This window comes from Ranitomeya variabilis, chromosome 8 (genome assembly GCF_051348905.1).
Source record: "Ranitomeya variabilis isolate aRanVar5 chromosome 8, aRanVar5.hap1, whole genome shotgun sequence".
Taxonomy (NCBI): Eukaryota; Metazoa; Chordata; class Amphibia; order Anura; family Dendrobatidae; genus Ranitomeya; species Ranitomeya variabilis.
Window position 1 is genome coordinate 45,407,361 of NC_135239.1, and position 18,405 is coordinate 45,425,765.

The window sequence follows — 18,405 nt, forward strand, 5'->3', positions numbered from 1 at the left end:
CATCCCAACTGTCAAACATGGGGGCAGCAGTATCATATTGTGGGGTTGTTTTGCTGTAGGAGGGATGGGGCACTTCACAAAATAGATAGCATCATGAGAAAAGAAGATTGTGTGGCAATACTGAAACAACATCTGAAGGCATACTGCCAAAATGGTAACAAAGTGGCTTAAGGATAACAAAGTCAATGTTTTGGAGCAGCCATCACGAAACCCTGATCTCAATCCAATTGAAAATTTATGGGCAAAACTGAAAAGGCCGGTGCGAAAAAGGGGACCTACAAACCAGGATCAGTTAAACCAGTTTTTTTTCAGGAGGAATGGGCCCAAATTCTGACCAACTACTGTGACAAGCTTGTGGAAAGACATCCCAAACGTTAGACCCAAGTCATTCAGTTTAAGGAAAATGGTACCACATACTAAAGAAATGTATGTAAACTTTTGACTTTGCAGGAAGTAATAAAAATGACTTAAAACATTCTCTCTCATTATTCTGGCATTTTGCAATTATTAATAAATATGGTAATGCTAATTGACCTAAAACGGGAAAGGTTTATTCTGATTTCTTGTGAGATATTGAAAAAAACATGCAGATGTGTCTTTTTATATAGTGAATGTAAACTTCTGGTTTCAACTGTATATATATTGTGTGTATATATATATATATATATATATATATATATATATATATATATATATATATATATATTTGTATAATAGTCATACCTCGTGAACTTTTCTACATTTTTTCATGTTACACTAGCAAACGTATCTGTATTTTATTGGGATTTATGTGATATGCCAACACAAAGTAGCAAGCATTTGTGAATTGAAAAGGTAATGATCCATGGTTTTCTTAATATTTTAAAAATATTAGTCTGAAAGTTGCAGCTTGTGTTTCTTTTCAGCCCCCTACAGTCTGAGTGACTAATTGCCTCCAGTAGTCACAAAATTAGTAAATCAAGGAACACACCAGACAGGTCAGGGATAAAGTTGTGGAGAAGAGAAAAGCATGGTTAGGTTATTAAAAAATAGCCCAAACTCTGAATATCTCCCAGAGTTTTGTTCAATCCATCATCCAAAAATGGAAGACATATGGCACCACTTAAAACCTACCAAGACATGGCCGTCCACCTAAACTGACTTCCCAAGCAAGTAGATCAGTTATTAAAGAAGCAGCTAAGAGGCCCATTGTCACTCTGGAGGGGCTGCAAATATCCAGCGCTCGGGTGGGAGGATCTATCCACAATACAATTATTAGTTATATACTCCACAAATCTGGCCTTTATGGAAGAGCACCATGAAGAAAGGCATTTTTGAAAGCAAGCCATATGAAGTCCCATTTGCAGTTTCCAAAAAGCAATGTATGTGATACAGCTAGCATGTGGAAGAAGGTGCCCTGGTCAGATGAGACCCACATAGAAGTTTTTGGGCTAAATTCAAAACGCTATGCGTGGTGGAATACTAACACTGCAACTCACCCTGAAAACACCATCCCCACCATCAATCATGGTGGTGGCAGCATTATGCTGTGGGGATGATTTTCTTCTGCAGGGACAGCCAAGTTAGTCAGCGTTAATGGGAAGATGGATGGAACTAAATACAGGGCAATCCTGGAGAAAAAACCTGTTACAGTCTGCAAAAGACTTGAGACTGGGGCGTAAGTTCATCTTCTAGCAGGACACGGACCCTAAACATACTGCCAGACCTACAATAGAAGGTTTAGATCAAAGCATATTCATGTGTGTATGGTTCAGTCACAGTCCGTACCTAATTCCCATTGAGAATCTGTTGTAAAATTGCTGTTAACAGACGCTCTGCATCCAATCTCACTGAGCTAGCGCTGGTGTGCAAATAAGAATGCGCCAAACATATAACTTCTAGATGTGTAAAGCTGGTAGAGACATGCTCCAAAAGGTTTGCAGCAGTAGTTGCATCGAAAGGTGGTCCTACAAATTAATGACTCAGGGGGGGCTCAGGGGGAGTGAATACAAATGCACATCACAATTTTCAGTTTTATATTTTTAAACTATGTAGAAAACCATGTATCATTTTATTTACACGTCACAGATACTTGCTGCTTTGTGTTGTTATATCGCATAACATCCCAATGAAATGCATTTAAGTCTGTGGGTGTAATGTGAAAAAATGTGAAAAAGTTCACAGGGTATGAATACTTTATAAATATATAGCTGCCTTCTTCCAAAAACAGCATGGCACCTGTCCACAGGGTGGATGTCATATTGTAGCTCCACGCCATTCTCTGTAATGAAGCCGGGCTGCAATACCAAACACAAACTGGTGGGGTGCTGTTTCTAAAAGACATCTCTTTAAAAAAAAAAAAAAAAAATGACAATAGCAAAAAGTTAGTTAAAAATGATGTACTTTACCCATTTGTGGAATTTGTTTGTGACATGCTGTTGTGTAGTAATTTTAGGGACTTTAAATTTTGTTGTGCAAAAACAGCCGAATTGCAGACAGGTGGCATGCGAGTTCTGCGGCAGACGTAACGCAGTAGGTGGTAGGTCACAATTTGACCCCATTGGCAATCATCGTAATTGATCTTTGCTGGTGTGATTTTTATTTATTGATCTATTTAGTTATTGAATCTATTATCTCCTCCATTCTCCGCCCTCCTCTCTACCCTCCGATCTCTCGTGCTCTCTTTTGCTTTCGCCCATTATTGCGCCCACCAGTTCAGTGGTAATAGTGTCTCTTTAAAACATAGAAAATGCCTATGGATTCTGACAGTCATGTGCCCCTTTATAGTATCTCTGTACTTGTTTTATGACCCCTCCGACCACATATAAACTATACATAGCGTGGGCTGCATTCCTGGTCACCCAAAACAGAGTTATTTTTGTAAGTGCCAAACTTTTCTGCAGAGTAGTGTTTTGGAAGTTGGGTGGTTATATTGAAATGTGAGAGATATTACAGTGCAGGAGTTACATATATATCACTAAATAAGCAAACAGTCTGGGTCCAATGTGCACTGCAGACAGCTATTAGTACATGATCATTGTAACCCGGTACAATGAATGGGCCAATGGAATGTGATTGTTACCCATTACACTTACTACAGAGCTGTGATGCGGAAACCTGTAATTATCCACACATCGCCCTGTCCTTACTCCACGTAAAGCATGTAATTACCCTCATAGGATCCTGCCAGACTCATATATCATTCTTCGGACACCACATAACTACGGCTAGCTCATTCACAAGCATGTGTAGCCTGAAGGCGCGCCATACGTTTCTGCAGGGTCTTTGAAGTGGACTATGTTTTGTATTAATTCCCCCATTTTACAGAATAGCAAACTGTGCGGTACCAAAACCCGTATAATGGTGGTAGCATGTCTGCTTTGCCTTTTTTGCATGCATTAGGTTTTTTTTGTTTTTTTTTATAAATATCCACCTTTTAATCTATAGGGCATATTTATTAAGCAAAATGGTGTCATTTGTTCGAAAAAAATGTGCTTTTACCATATTTATGGTGTCTTTTAAACACTTTTTATGGCTTGTCCCACTAGCGGGCGTGACCTCAATGAAAAGTGGCATGGCTTAATTTGTAACATAATGAGTAAAAAAAAAATACACCAAAATTTTGGCAGCCATCTCTGGTACAAAGTCAATAGATGGTGCAAATTTATACTAGATTGACTGATTTTTCCTGCAGGATATAGGATTATGATGCACGGTATTTTTCAGGCTGTAAGATGCACTTTTTCCTCAAAAAGTTTGGAGGAAACTGTGTGTGGGGGGGTCTTATAGTCCGTCTGCGGCCGTGGGGGGTGGGAGAGCGGCAGGCATATGTAGCTAGTATATGATTGTTATTGGGCTGTATAAATACCAATCTCCCTACAAAATGGTCTTAAGGCTGTGGGATAAGAGTTACCCAGTTTTGATAAATATGCCCCAATTGTTTCTTTTTTGTGCTGTTTAATTTCTTGATTTGTTTTTGCTATGGCCAGAGCTTTACAGTGTTCCAAATTTTGGGCATAGTATTCCCCAATATTCAGAAATTTAATAATTTAAATATTAAAATGTGCCTGTCATTTTAGATGACTTTTAAAAATAGGTTGTTATGCGTGGTTACATAAGGAACACCACTATTTCTGGCCATACAAGCCTGTATTTTGTCTTTTTGTACCAGTTTTTCTTTCTGTAGGCTTTATCTCTAATTTGCTTCTGAGCTAGAGAGAGGACACTAGCTGCTATGATGTCTCCCATACACAGCACACACATGATTCCTCATATCCTGTATTTATGTAGCAGATAATCAGAAGCAGCAGCAACATGGAGGACATTATACAGCAGTACTGAGCAGTGCAACTGTGAATCCAGCTTTAGGGTGAAATAAAACACATACAAGAAAGGAGAATGGGTCTATGTGTTTGTGCCTCTTCCTTTCAATCCGCTTTTCACTCGGTTTTTCTCCATAAACTTCAATAGCCAGCTGTAAACTAAAAGAAAGAACAGAAGTCTGGGATCGTATTAGGACTAAAATGGATTTTATATGTTTTTGAAGCATGGTGAATGGAGAAAAAAGTCATATTTCTCTTATAAGATATTACAAAGTTTTTATATTACTATGGTTTTTATTTGTACATGGTGTTGTTAAAAAGACAGTGACAATTTAAGAAACCATGAAAATGGGACTGCTACTCAATACAGTGAAGGCAAAGAAATTAACTACTGCCAGGTATGAATGACTGGGACACTTTTGAGATGCATGGCGACAAACTGGACGTTGCAAAGGACTTTCACCAATTCAATACCTAGTCAATAGGAGAATAGCTATGGACAAATAAACAGTGAAGTCACTGGACAAGGCCTTCAAATCAAGGAACATTTCACTGGCGATGAAGAGATGGCTCCTACATAGTTTGGTCTTTTCTGTGGCAACGTATGGATGCTGTAGCTGGACGATAAAGAAACAAGACAGATGAAGAATCGAGTCCTTTGAAATGTGGTATTGAAGAAGGATGTTATCAATACCATGAGGAACAAACAAATCAGTTTTGGATCAAATCTGGCCCGACATGTCACTCGAAGCAAGAATGACCAAGCTACGACCTGCTGACTTTGGGCATATTGTCACGATTTTGCCTATCAGTGTGTCTGGATGCAGCAAGTGACAGTTCAGCTGTCCAGTCTAGGCGTATTGGGCTGTTAGTATGGTGATGAACAGCTCAGCTGTCCAATCGGGCTGGGATGTGCTGAGCTGTCATTGTGTTGGGTGACAGTTCAGTCATCCAATCAGGGCCAGGGCGTGTCTGGGTTTCCGATATGTTTCTCCTGTTCAGAGTAATTACCTAGCTATTTAGCTGTCTCTCTGCCTCCAATTACTGCCAGTTGTAGCTTAGCTTAAGTGGTGTGCTCTTGCTGTGTACTGTTTGTTCCTGTATTTGCTCTTTGGTGTCTGACCTTGGACCTTGCCTTTGACCATCCGTTTACCTTGCTCCTTTATCTTGATCTGCTACCTTTCTGGAATTCTGACCTCATACTGTGACAAGACTACACCTTTACCTTATCCCTTTGTTTATGATGAGCCCTCTTGGTATCTGACCCTGGTATTCTTGACTACCCTGCCTCACAGCTTGTCCTTGAGTAGAGACTAGCGTCACACACATCATACGAAGAGAGGAATCACTTGAGAAGGACATCATGGTTGGAAGAGTAGGAGGAACAAAGTGAAGAGGTAGACCAGCAACCCGATGGCTTGATACTATCAAGATAATGGTGGAGAAGGTCCCTGGTGGACCTATCTAGGCTTGGGCAAGATTGATCTTCCTACAGATCATTCATCAAGTCATTATGGCTCGGGACCGAGCTGAAGGCCATTTAATAAATAAAATAAAATTCTGCGTAAGCTAGGAAATTAGTTCACAGGACTAAAATTAAAAACTATAAATCAGCTGAACTTTGCCAGTGGCCAGGTTTCATTGTGAAAGTAAATTCTATGTCCCTAATACTCAAGGAAATTTTCTGATTTGGTATGATATACTGTACATTTGAAAAAAGTCTTATTTCATCTGTCATCAACTTCTTGCATTTTTCTCCTAACTAATATGTCCAGCTTATTTTTATTTGTCATATGTACTCATTAGATAAATAGATTATAACTTTATCAAAAGAATATTGTACTTTATTTTTTGTAAGAATCTCTGAATATAAAGGTCCAGATGTCTGTAATGACAACATAGAGCTAAAAAATATTTTGTTCTTTCTCTTCAGTTTTGTCCAGCTGGATCTGCCAGTTTCAAACAGTATCAGTGCTCAGCATTTAATGCTAAGGCATTTGGGAAAATGTATCACCGTTGGATACCACTATACCCTGGTAAGTAAACGGGAACACTTCAATGGGTATGTTTCATGGTCTGAGTTTGGACTCAATGCTCGTATTGGCCAATGATCTCCTTACCTGAACTATCAGCCTTGTAGGCATATACTTGTATATATAGCTAGAAGTTAAGGTCCGAGCATTCCCAGTTGGACCGGCATTGTAGTATGTATAGGGAGCTTAACCTGTTTTCATAAAGTATTACATATTTATGAATGCATTTCTACATAAAAGTCAGAAAAAGTTGCATTCTCTAGACAGGCCATAGCTGTCTTAAAAAGGTATAGAACAAATATATTTATTTTTATTTATATATTTATATTTGTTTTTACAAATTTATTTTTAATATGCATAAAAAAAAAATCACAATTTGTGGATTTCTGGGTCTTATCGGACATTGGGAAGTGTATAACTATTCTTGAAAAGTTCGATTTGAGCAATTTATGCCAAATTTATAAGTAAGGTGCGGCAGTGGGGGAGTTGAAGTGAGTACACTTAGGATTTGCAGAAAATTACCGTACATCATGTTTGACAAATGTTGGCTATTATGTATAATAATTGATATAAAGACAAATTTGTATTATTGCTAATTATGAGTTTCGGGCAAAAATTACTTTTATCTGCAGCACTTGTTCCTTCTATTACATAATGATAGTTAGATCCTAGTACTGGTGGATAGATCTTGGTGGAGTCTTTCTTGATGTTATTTTCCAGTTAATATTTTACCCACTAAAATTCAGTTGCAGTTTTTATTGGTAATCACTTTAATTGGCAGAATCTTAATAATGTAATTTTCTCTTTATTAGATGATTACACCAGCATTTCCAGTAAGCCTTGTGATCTTCAGTGCACCAGTACAACCAGAGAGAGGCAACTCTTGGTACCGGCCCATGATGGAACTAGCTGTAGAGACAGGACATATCAGGGAGTTTGTATCAACGGCAAATGTGAGGTACCTCTGTGGCTGTATATATCACATGTATACTTTGTAAATGATCATTCTTGTACTATACATCCATATAGTACAACCTGTCTGTATATTGAATGTTTATGAAGATTCCAATATTTTAAAATTGGCACAAAAGCTTTTCAAGTAATTTTCAGACCGGACAGTGCATCCTATATACTCAGCTCTGCTTGTATCCTTACTGTTGGCACATAGTCCACAAGCCCTTACACAGGCCAGATATTTGATGTGTATTTCTTTATCATAATTGGTTCGTCTCTTGATTAGCTGAATCTGGTGTTTGAGACAACATCTATTTTACAAATTTGCAGTGGTTTTAGGGATTTATTCAGGGCGGTGAATATTTCTGAGACTGATAGTAAGTGGTAATATATGTGACTCCATGTTGATCAGTTGGTGCTCGAGTAGGGTGCCAATCCGTGTACATACATATATGAAAAACTCGGCACTCAAAGAGATAACGTAAAGTAAAGAAATATTTATTAGTTCAATCCAGAAAAATATTATTTAACGTTGCGACCCTGAATCTGGACTGTGACGCTGAGTCACTTCTCACGGACAAGCCATTAGTCGGGATACTCATGGAGTCTGAGGTCAAAATCCAGGAGGGTATGTCATAAACAGAGGGAAGAGACAAAGGTATAGTCAGGTAACGGTTCAAGGTCAAAATACCAAGAGGATAGTGGATCAGAACAAAGGAATTAAACAGACTGAGAGCCAGAACGAGGTCCAAGGTCAGGCAATGAAAGATCATCAAACATAACACTAGGCACAGAGAAAACTAACCACACTTAGCTGAAGCTACATCTAACAGCTGCGGCTAACAGCCCAGCTAAAAAGCTGGACAATCACCTGGGGCAATAAACACCTGGAGACAGACAGCACCTCCCAGTCTCAGATTGGATGGCTAAGCCGTCAATCAAAATGCCAACAAATCAGCACACACCTGCACCAGACTGGACACCCTGTCTGTTAATCACAGTACTGACAACTTCACTTTGTCCCTGTACCAGATTGTACGGCTGAGCCGTCAGTAACTGCATTCCATACACACTGAGGGATGGAACCCTGACATGGACCTTCATCAGAATGGTGCTGTAAATATAACTACGTATAAGTGAAAAGCTGTATACTTAATAGAACAAGAACAAAAAAGAAAAAAACAATGAAAACAATGTAATCCTTTAAGAAACAAAAAGATTTGTCATTTGTTTTGTTTCTTAAAGTATTCCATTGTTTTCCTTTTTTTTTTGTTCTATTTTGTATCTATCTATGCACTTACATGTTTGTTCTACATTTTATTCAGTACCATTCTGATGAAGGCCCAGTTTCAGGGTCGAAACGTTAAATAATATGCTGGATATATTTTCTGGATTGCATGAATCATATAAATTTTTTGCTCTTCAAGTGCCAAGTTATATATATATTTATTCTGAGACTGCAGTAGTCAATTAAAAGTGTTATTTTGTGTTGAATCTGTAGATGCCTGTTGTTTTATTAGTTTTGTTGAGCAATTTAAATAGTTTTTGTTTGACTGGTTTACTGAAAACAGCAGAAGGTTTGTAATATTTTACTAGTAAACCTAACTTGCAATAGGGGTTGAATAATTTTAATTGCAACTGTAGGTGAGACGTGTAAATGTGCAGTGCAAAAATGAACTTACTGCATAGATATGGTGTCATAAACAAGTCTAGAACATAGATGAAGCAATGGCACCAAGTTGTACCAACTAGCAATTGTTCCCAGACAGGCCGTACACATTCGTCAGTGACAGCCACAATATATTTATACATTTACAAATCCAAATGACCCTCAAAGGGTCGGGGATTGTAAAATATTTTAAACTCTGTACCAAAGCTGATTTCTATATTTTAGGTGTATTGCTCTATATTCTTGTCAATATTAGGCTATTTATGGTTTTCTTGCCTCCAATAAATGTATATTTTTATTTGCAGCCAGTAGGATGTGATGGAAATCTGTATTCATCCAGATCACCAGACAGATGTGGTGTTTGCGGTGGTGATGATAGTACATGCTATAGGGTATCTGGAAGCTTCAGGAAATGTGTTTTGGGTAAGTTTTGTAATCATGTCACCATAAAGTAGTAGTTCAAGAGAATCTGTCAGCAGGTTTTGGCTCCCTCATCTGAGAGCAGCCTGATGTAGGCAAAGAGAAGCTGAATCCAACCATGTATCACTTAGTTTTCTGGGTGCTGACGTTCTGATGCAATCGGAGTTTTTAGATTAAGCAATGCAGCAGAGCTGAGGAAGCTAACCCCGCCCACACCACAGCTAACCCCGCCCACACCAGACTCTGTATATACAATGTCCATAGACAATGAGGTGCCATAGAGCTTGATAAGAGGCATCGCTGAAATCTGCGTTTTAACCCCTACCTCATTCTGCTTTCAGATTACATAGCAAACACCTGCCTACAGATTCCCTTTAAGGGCTGTGATGTAGTAATACTTTTGGCACATTAGTTCTGATCTAGACTTTCACTCCTAAGTAGGACGTTTCCTTGAATATCTATTTCTAGTCTTACTAGCATGTTTTCTTATACAAAGCCCCAAATCTCCTCCATAGACATAATGTTAAAGGGGCGAACCACGTTTTTAAAACTGATGATCTATCCTTAGAATAAATCACTACTATTATATTAGATCATTGCAAGTTTGATAGATGGTTCTCCAACGGATCATCCTCAGTGCTGAGTTATATCACCACCAATCTGATAGGCAATCAACTTAAACAAAAAATCTAGATGAACCCTTTAAAATATTAAAATCTCTCTGCTTTCAACCACAAAAATTGCACTTTGAGGAGCTAACTACGTACTGTTCTGTTTGTAAATGTAATGGGATCAGCAAAAATTAGGCTACACAGATATATATGTCACATGACTTATTTTTCGCATTGCTGGCTCATACAGGGGTCTATGTGAGAGCTGGAATACCCTGTTACAATGTAAGCCTACGAGGACTCGTTTTCAGGCAAAAAATATTGTTAGAGTCAATGATACACTCAAAAGTAAGAATGTGATGGTATAGCTGACTGCAGAAAAATGCTTTTTTTCTCCACTTAAAAACTCTTCCCCCTCCCTCCTGCACTATTCACTTTGCCTAAACTTCCTGATCTATACACAGAAGTTCATACATGGAAGGATCAGATTAGAGGTGATGCCCATAGATTCTATTGGGAGGGAAAAGGGGAGGAAGAGGGAGATACTACAGTAGAGAGACAGAGGCAGAGACATTCACGCAGATGCTGCTACTAGTTATAAGTGTTTTATCTTGGCGCAACAGATAGATTCACAGCTAGACTGCTCAGTACTGTTGCTTAATGTCATCGGTTCTATTGCTCTTCTCAGGGTGTGTTACAGAGAAATAGGGGAGCAAGCTTTTCTTTATTTCTTTGTGTGCCGTTTATGGGGGATATCATAGAATCTTGTCTCTGCCTACTTTGGAGCCACGCTCAGGGACAGATGATAGTCATAGATTTCAGAGAGGTAAAAGTGCTAACTAAAAATGCAGAATACAAGTCATACAATGTTAAGGGTAAGTTCACACAGGGCGTTTTTGCGGCGTTTTTTATGCTAATTTTCAGCTGCTTTTTACAGTACCAGCAAAGCCTATGAGAAATCTCATGCACACACATTGGTTTTTTGTGTGATCAGTATTTTGTGCTTTGCTGCGGTTTTTTGGACATAGAGCATGTCACTTCTTTCAGCGTTTTTGCTGCGTTTTTTCACCCATTGACTTGAATGGATGTTGAAAAAAACGCAGCAAAAACGCAGGTATCATTATTTGCTGTGTTTTTGCTGCTGAAATCCAAGGACATTAGCATGGACAAAGAGAAAAAAAAATGCACAAAAAAATGCACCAAATACGCAACAAAAAACTCACCAAATACGCAACAAAAAACTCACCAAATACGCACCTAAACATGCATTTTTGTCGCAGCTTCTTTCCTGCCAAGAAGATCAGGTTTTTGCTGCAGAAAAAAAAAGCAGCAAAAACGCCCTGTGTGAACTTACCCTAAGAAAGGTTTTTTGTTTTTTTCTTCCTTTAAACATACATGCCATCTCATTCTATTTATGTCATTTTTTTTTCTCATAAATTCCAGGTTATGCACTTATCACAACAATTCCCACAAAGGCGTTTGACATCCTTATCACAGAAAAAAGAAATACTGAAAATATTCTAGGTGAGAATGAGAAACTACAGTCCTTTGCTCATTTCCTAACAGTGTGATCTGTCAAATAATAATAAAAAGTCTTTTGCGCATTCTGGCTGCATCTTTTTAGTATGCATATTGATATCTCCTTACCTGAAAAATAGTAAAAATGTAGAGAAATGATGTTTCTCCTATACAGATTTATAGCTATGTATGAACCATCCAATTATCGGTGTGGTGCGTCCTATATCACATTTTGTGATTAAACTGATAATATTTTTGTATTTTATATCAGTATTTATAAGCCAAATTTCTGAGTTAACATTTTGATCAGAATGTGTAAGCCCGCTGCTATATTACAGTGGGTCCCTAACCTGGCAGACCTCTGGGATAGGTGATAGGTTACCGATTAGTGACAATCCAATTTCTGGAAAATGAACTGATCGGCAGATTGGGGATTTTTTTCTCCCAACAGGACACTTTTATCCCCATTACTAACTGGAGCGGCAAGTTAGATGCCCAACTGCTTCTTCATTCATTCATTCTACCTCATAGGGAATAAATGGAGCTGTGGTCGAGCATTAGCACTGCTGCTGCATTCTAATGGGGATAAAAGTGCCCCATTCTGGTACCTGATGTTGGGACCCCACTGATCAATAAGGTATTATCTATCCTATTTATAGGTGATAACTTGTTTTAACTGGGCAAGACCTTTAAATTAATGTCCTTGAAAAACCCCCATAATCCTAAATGTGCATCACAGGATAAACTCTGAGCCGGTACATGGGTGGGTGTAATCATACCACATTACAGTCACTGATTCTTTTTTTTGTAACACATATATTTTTCCCATTTTTATTCTATTTCATATCCTTTTTATTTCTCCCTAGCTCTTGCAGACTCCGCCGGGAATTTCTACATTAATGGAAACATGATGATGGATAATCCTCAGAACTTTCGTGTTGCAGGGACCTTGGTCAAGTATCGACGACCCCCAAATGTCCACAGCGAGGGACTGGAATACCTAACTACGCCTGGACCTACCAACCAGTCCCTCAGTGTCATGGTGTGTGTGTGAGACCCCAGCCCATCTGCATGCCTATACATACATAGTTATTAAGGTTGAAGGAAGACTTTAAGTCCATCTAGTTCAACCTATAGCCTAACCTAACATGCCCTAACATGTTGATCCAGAGGAAGGCAAAAAAAACCCATGTGGCAAAGAGCTTCACATTGGGGGAAAAAATTCCTTCCCGACCCCACATACGGCAATCAGACTAGTTCCCTGGATCAACGCCCTATCAAGGAATCTAGTGTATATACCCTGTAACATTATACTTTTCCAGAAAGGTATCCAGTCCCCTCTTAAATTTAAGTAATGATGAATCACTCATTACAACATCATACGGCAGAGAGTTCCATAGTCTCACTGCTCTTACAGTAAAGAATCCGCGTCTGTTATTATGCTTAAACCTTCTTTCCTCCAGACATGATAAACATCATGTAGTTATCTACTATATAATTGTCTAAGGGTCACTTCCGTCTTTCTGTTTGTCTGTCAGTCTGTCCTTCTGTCTGTCACGGATATTCATTGGTCGCGGCCTCTGTCTGTCATGGAATCCAAGTCGCTGATTGGTCGTGGCAAAACGTCCACGACCATTGCCACGACCAATCAGCGACACGCACAATCCGGAAGAAAATGGCCGCTCCTTACTCCCCGCACTCAGTGCCCGGCGCCCGCATACACCCCTCTGGTCACCGCTCACACAGGGTTAATGCTGGCGGTAACAGACCGCGTTATGCCGCGGGTAACGCACTCCGTTACAGCCGCTATTAACCCTGTGTGACCAAGTTTTTACTATTGACGCAGCCTATGCAGCGTCAATAGTAAAAACATCTAATGTTAAAAAAACTAAGAATGAAAAATCATTAGATGCTCACCTTCCGCCGCCTTTCCCGCTCCTTGTGATGCTCCGGCCGGTCCATGCAAGCGGCACGTTCCGGTGGCAAGGATGGTCTGGGAGAAGGACCTGCCATGACGTCACGGTCATGTGACCGCGACGTCATCACAAGTCCTGCGCGCCTGCGCGAGAAGGACCTGCCGTGACGTCGCGGTCATGTGACCGTGACACGGTCATGTGACCGCGACATCATCACAGGTCCTGCGCGAAAAGGACCTGCCATGACGTCACGGTCACGTGACCACGACGTCATCACACCCTGGGACCGGAAGCTGCCGCCTGCACCCCACACAGGCGACAGAACTACAACGCACCTGCGGAAGGTGAGTATATGTTTATTTTTTACTTTTTTTAATCTGTGACATACGTGGCTGGGCAATATACCACGTAGCTGGGCAATATACTACGTGACTGCCCAATATACTACGTGGCTGGGCAATATACTACGTGGCTCTGTGCTGTATACTACGTCACTGGGCAATATACTACGTAACTGGGCAATATACTACATGGCTGGGCAATATACTACGTCGCTGTGCAATATACTACGTCACTGGGCAATATACTACGTGGCTGGGCAATATACTACATGGCTCTTTGCTGTATACTACGTAACTGGGCAATATACTACGTCACTGGGCAATATACTACGTCACTGGGCAATATACTACGTCGCTGGGCAATATACTACGTCAATGGGCAATATACTTCGTCACTGGGCAATATACTACGTCACTGGGCAATATACTACGTCACTGGGCAATATACTACGTGGCTGGGCAATATACTACGTTGCTGGGCAATAAACTACGTTGCTGGGCAATATACTACGTCGCTGGGCAATATACTATGTCCCTGGGCAATATACTACGTGGCTGGGCAATATACTACGTGGACATACAGTGGGGCAAAAAAGTCAGTCAGCAATAGTGCAAGTTCCACCACTTAAAAAGATCAGAGGCGTCTGTAATTTACGGTACATCATAGGTAGACCTCAACTATGGGAGACAAACTGAGACAAAAAAATCCAGAAAATCACATTGTCTGTTTTTTTATCATTTTTTTTGCATTTTATGGTGGAAAATAAGTATTTGGTCAGAAACAAAATTTCATCTCAATACTTTGTAATAAATCCTTTGTAGGCAATGACAGAGGTCAAACGTTTTCTGTAAGTCTTCACAAGGTTGCCACACACTGTTGTTGGTATTTTGGCCCATTCCTCCATGCAGATCTCCTCTAGAGCAGTGATGTTTTGGGCTTTTCGCTTGGCAACACGGACTTTCAACTCCCTCCAAAGGCTTTCTATAGGGTTGAGATCTGGAGACTGGCTAGGCCACTCCAGGACCTTGAAATGCTTCTTACGAAACCACTCCTTCGTTGCCCTGGCGGTGTGCTTTGGATCATTGTCATGTTGAAAGACCCAGCCACGTTTCAACTTCAATGCCCTTGCTGATGGAAGGAGGTTTGCACTCAAAATCTCACGATACATGGCCCCATTCATTCTTTCATGTACCCGGATCAGTCGTCCTGGCCCCTTTGCAGAGAAACAGCCCCAAAGCATGATGTTTCCACCACCATGCTTTACAGTAGGTATGGTGTTTGATGGATGCAACTCAGTATTCTTTTTCCTCCAAACACGACAAGTTGTGTTTCTACCAAACAGTTCCAGTTTGGTTTCATTAGACCATAGGACATTCTCCCAAAACTCCTCTGGATCATCCAAATGCTCTCTAGCAAACTTCAGATGGGCCCGGACATGTACTGGCTTAAGCAGTGGGACACGTCTGGCACTGCAGGATCTGAGTCCATGGTGGCGTAGTGTGTTACTTATGGTAGGCCTTGTTACATTGGTCCCAGCTCTCTGCAGTTCATTCACTAGGTCCCCCCGCGTGGTTCTGGGATTTTTGCTCACCGTTCTTGTGATCATTCTGACCCCAAGGGGTGGGATTTTGCGTGGAGCCCCAGATCGAGGGAGATTATCAGTGGTCTTGTATGTCTTCCATTTTCTAATTATTGCTCCCACTGTTGATTTCTTCACTCCAAGCTGGTTGGCTATTGCAGATTCAGTCTTCCCAGCCTGGTGCAGGCCTACAATTTTGTTTCTGGTGTCCTTTGACAGCTCTTTGGTCTTCACCATAGTGGAGTTTGGAGTCAGACTGTTTGAGGGTGTGCACAGGTGTCTTTTTATACTGATAACAAGTTTAAACAGGTGCCATTACTACAGGTAATGAGTGGAGGAAAGAGGAGACTCTTAAAGAAGAAGTTACAGGTCTGTGAGAGCCAGAAATCTTGATTGTTTGTTTCTGACCAAATACTTATTTTCCACCATAAAATGCAAATAAAATGATAAAAAAACAGACAATGTGATTTTCTGGATTTTTTTGTCTCAGTTTGTCTCCCATAGTTGAGGTCTACCTATGATGTAAATTACAGACGCCTCTCATCTTTTTAAGTGGTGGAACTTGCACTATTGCTGACTGACTAAATACTTTTTTGCCCCACTGTATATATTCTAGAATACCCGATGCGTAAGAATTGGGCCACCATCTAGTACATTTATAAATACACTACATCACAGGTAGCCCAGGATTAAAGGGCATAATGATAAATCTTAGTGGGCCTACGTTGTCTTGTATATTATGGACATAAATGGTTATTTTCTTGGTACTAACTTTTTTACAAACTGCAGAACATTCAAAAAAGGTCATCTATGCTCCCCCCACAGCACACAGATTAATTTCTAACTTTTCTGGGTGCTTCAATAAGTGTTAAAGTTTGTGAACCTCCTTGTGATATCAGAAAAATTAGTTATTAAAATAATTTGCATTCTTTTATGTTGATGCTGCGAGCGAGTAATGGCGACATTTATCAAAACAGAGTAAAGCTGGCTTTGTTTCCCATAGCAACCAATCACAGAGCAGCTTTCATTTTCCCAGAGCAGTTAAGAAATGAAAGCCTAACTGTGATTGGTTGCTATGGGCAACAAAGCCAGTTTTACTCTTAGACACTTTGCATAGAAGTGGCCTTAAAAAGAACTGAACTTATCAGTGCCGTAATTAAGAATTGACAGTTGGTGCTCTTAGGCTTTGGTATTCTGTCAGTAGAAAGTAAACTGAGTAGGGTCACACTGCTACTACTGTATCCATAAAGTTGTATTAGTGTGCTGTTTTTGTGCTTTCTTTATATACGGTAGTTTTGTGTCTTGTTAGATATCTTAGATTTATACTGTATATATGTTGATTTTAGAATTTGTGTCATAAAACAGATAGAAAAAATATACATGTAGCATATACAAACGGGTCATATCACAACTATGGGCCTGATTCATTGTTGCATTTGTGCCTGTTTTTTTTCTGCAAAATTTTTTAGTGTTTTGTGCCTTTTGTTTTGTTTGCGCCATATTAATTTTTTCAATTTGCACCTTTTTTTAAGGGCTATTTAATATGTAGTGTTCTTTTTATGTTCACCACTGTGGACATAGTTTAGGGTTTCTGCTTGATTCATTATTAATGACTTTTTCAAAAATGTATCACAAATGTACTTTAGTCCTCCCATGAAGTTATCTTATATACATCAGATATTTTGGCACAATGTTTACCCCATTTATTGAAATGTGAGACTGTTTCTGCTAAAAATCACCAAACAGGTCAAAGACAAAAATAAATATATCTTTTTTTGTCTGTGTGCAAAATTCATGAAGCCATTTTGAAGAATTTGGTGCCTAAAACTACAATGAATACCACAAGACAAAACAGAAAAGTGACTTAAAAAAATGGCAAATCATGAATCTGGGACTATGAGTTTTGCAACTAAGTAATAACTTTAGTGTTGGACTATGGACATCTTGCATACCAGAGGAAATGATTCTGAGCTCCCAACCAAAACAGTTTTTTGGAGATCAACCCATAAAGAATCCTCTGGTGCCTCTCTGGTGTCACTTGGCTCCATAGATTTTGAAAGATGCAAAAAAAAGAAACAAATCATAAAGTTAAAAACAAACAAATTGCTTCACTGCAAACTCCTGTTGTTGTCTACAGGCCACCTGTGATGACATGACATATCAGTAAATATAACGTCTGACCAATGAGGCAAGTGATTGGTTGCAGCGGTCAAATATCGGTACAGTATGTTATCCCTGGCAGCCTATAAATGAGGAATGGCAGTTGACCATTGGAACACTTGCGTTAGGCCAGGGTCAGATGAGCATATAAAAACATCATCCAATTTTCAGGTCGGTTCATTACAAGGTCTATCAGTTCAGGTGCGACAAACACGGCATTGGAGACGGCTCGTATACTTCATAATAGTGAGATCACAGATGTCAATGCAAGCACCGTGTGACGCACATTTCACAAGTCTGGAATGGTGGCACGAAAAAAAGGTGATGAAACCTCAACTTCAATATCGTCATAAGAAGCGTCAGTTCGAGTTTGCACACAAGTATAAAAATGGACATTCGAAGATTTGAAAAGAGTGAGTTGGAGCGATGAGACGAAAGTCAGTAGGCTAGGCTCTGATAGGTGCTAATGGGTCTTTAAGAAACAAGGGTAAAAGGGGCTAACGGATCGACAAATTGAAGGAAATGTCAAGTTCAGTGGAGGAAGCCTGATATGAGCTTGTTTCACAGTCAAAGGCATTGGAAACTTGATCAAGATCGATGGTGGACTCAATGCTGAGATATATGTGAGTATCCTACAAGATGAGTTACTTCATACACTCAAGTACTATGGGTATGAAAAGAACGACGGTAGTGTTCCAACAGGACAATTACACAAAGCATATGTCGAGATTGGCAAAGAAATGGTTCAATGACAGTGAAGTAGAGGTGCTGGACTGGCCCACACAGTCCCCAGATCTCAACCCAATTGAAAACTTGTGGGTACAATCGAAGAAAAATCGGTATACATACCCAATTGAGTTGACCAGTATCCACCAACCGTGGGAACGTGTAGAAGAGACCTG

At 39.7% G+C, this 18,405-nt stretch overlaps 1 protein-coding gene across 1 annotated transcript in view; it reads left to right on the forward strand.

Annotated features, from left to right (window-relative positions):
• Positions 1-18,405, forward strand: part of LOC143788493 (ADAMTS-like protein 2) — a 63,459-nt gene that overhangs the window by 18,479 nt on the left and 26,575 nt on the right. The window contains exons 4-8 of the mRNA XM_077278189.1: positions 6,235-6,337; positions 7,147-7,292; positions 9,263-9,380; positions 11,432-11,512; positions 12,373-12,548. Coding sequence (XP_077134304.1) covers positions 6,235-6,337; positions 7,147-7,292; positions 9,263-9,380; positions 11,432-11,512; positions 12,373-12,548 — 624 coding nt within the window. The remainder of the gene's footprint in view (positions 1-6,234; positions 6,338-7,146; positions 7,293-9,262; positions 9,381-11,431; positions 11,513-12,372; positions 12,549-18,405) is intronic.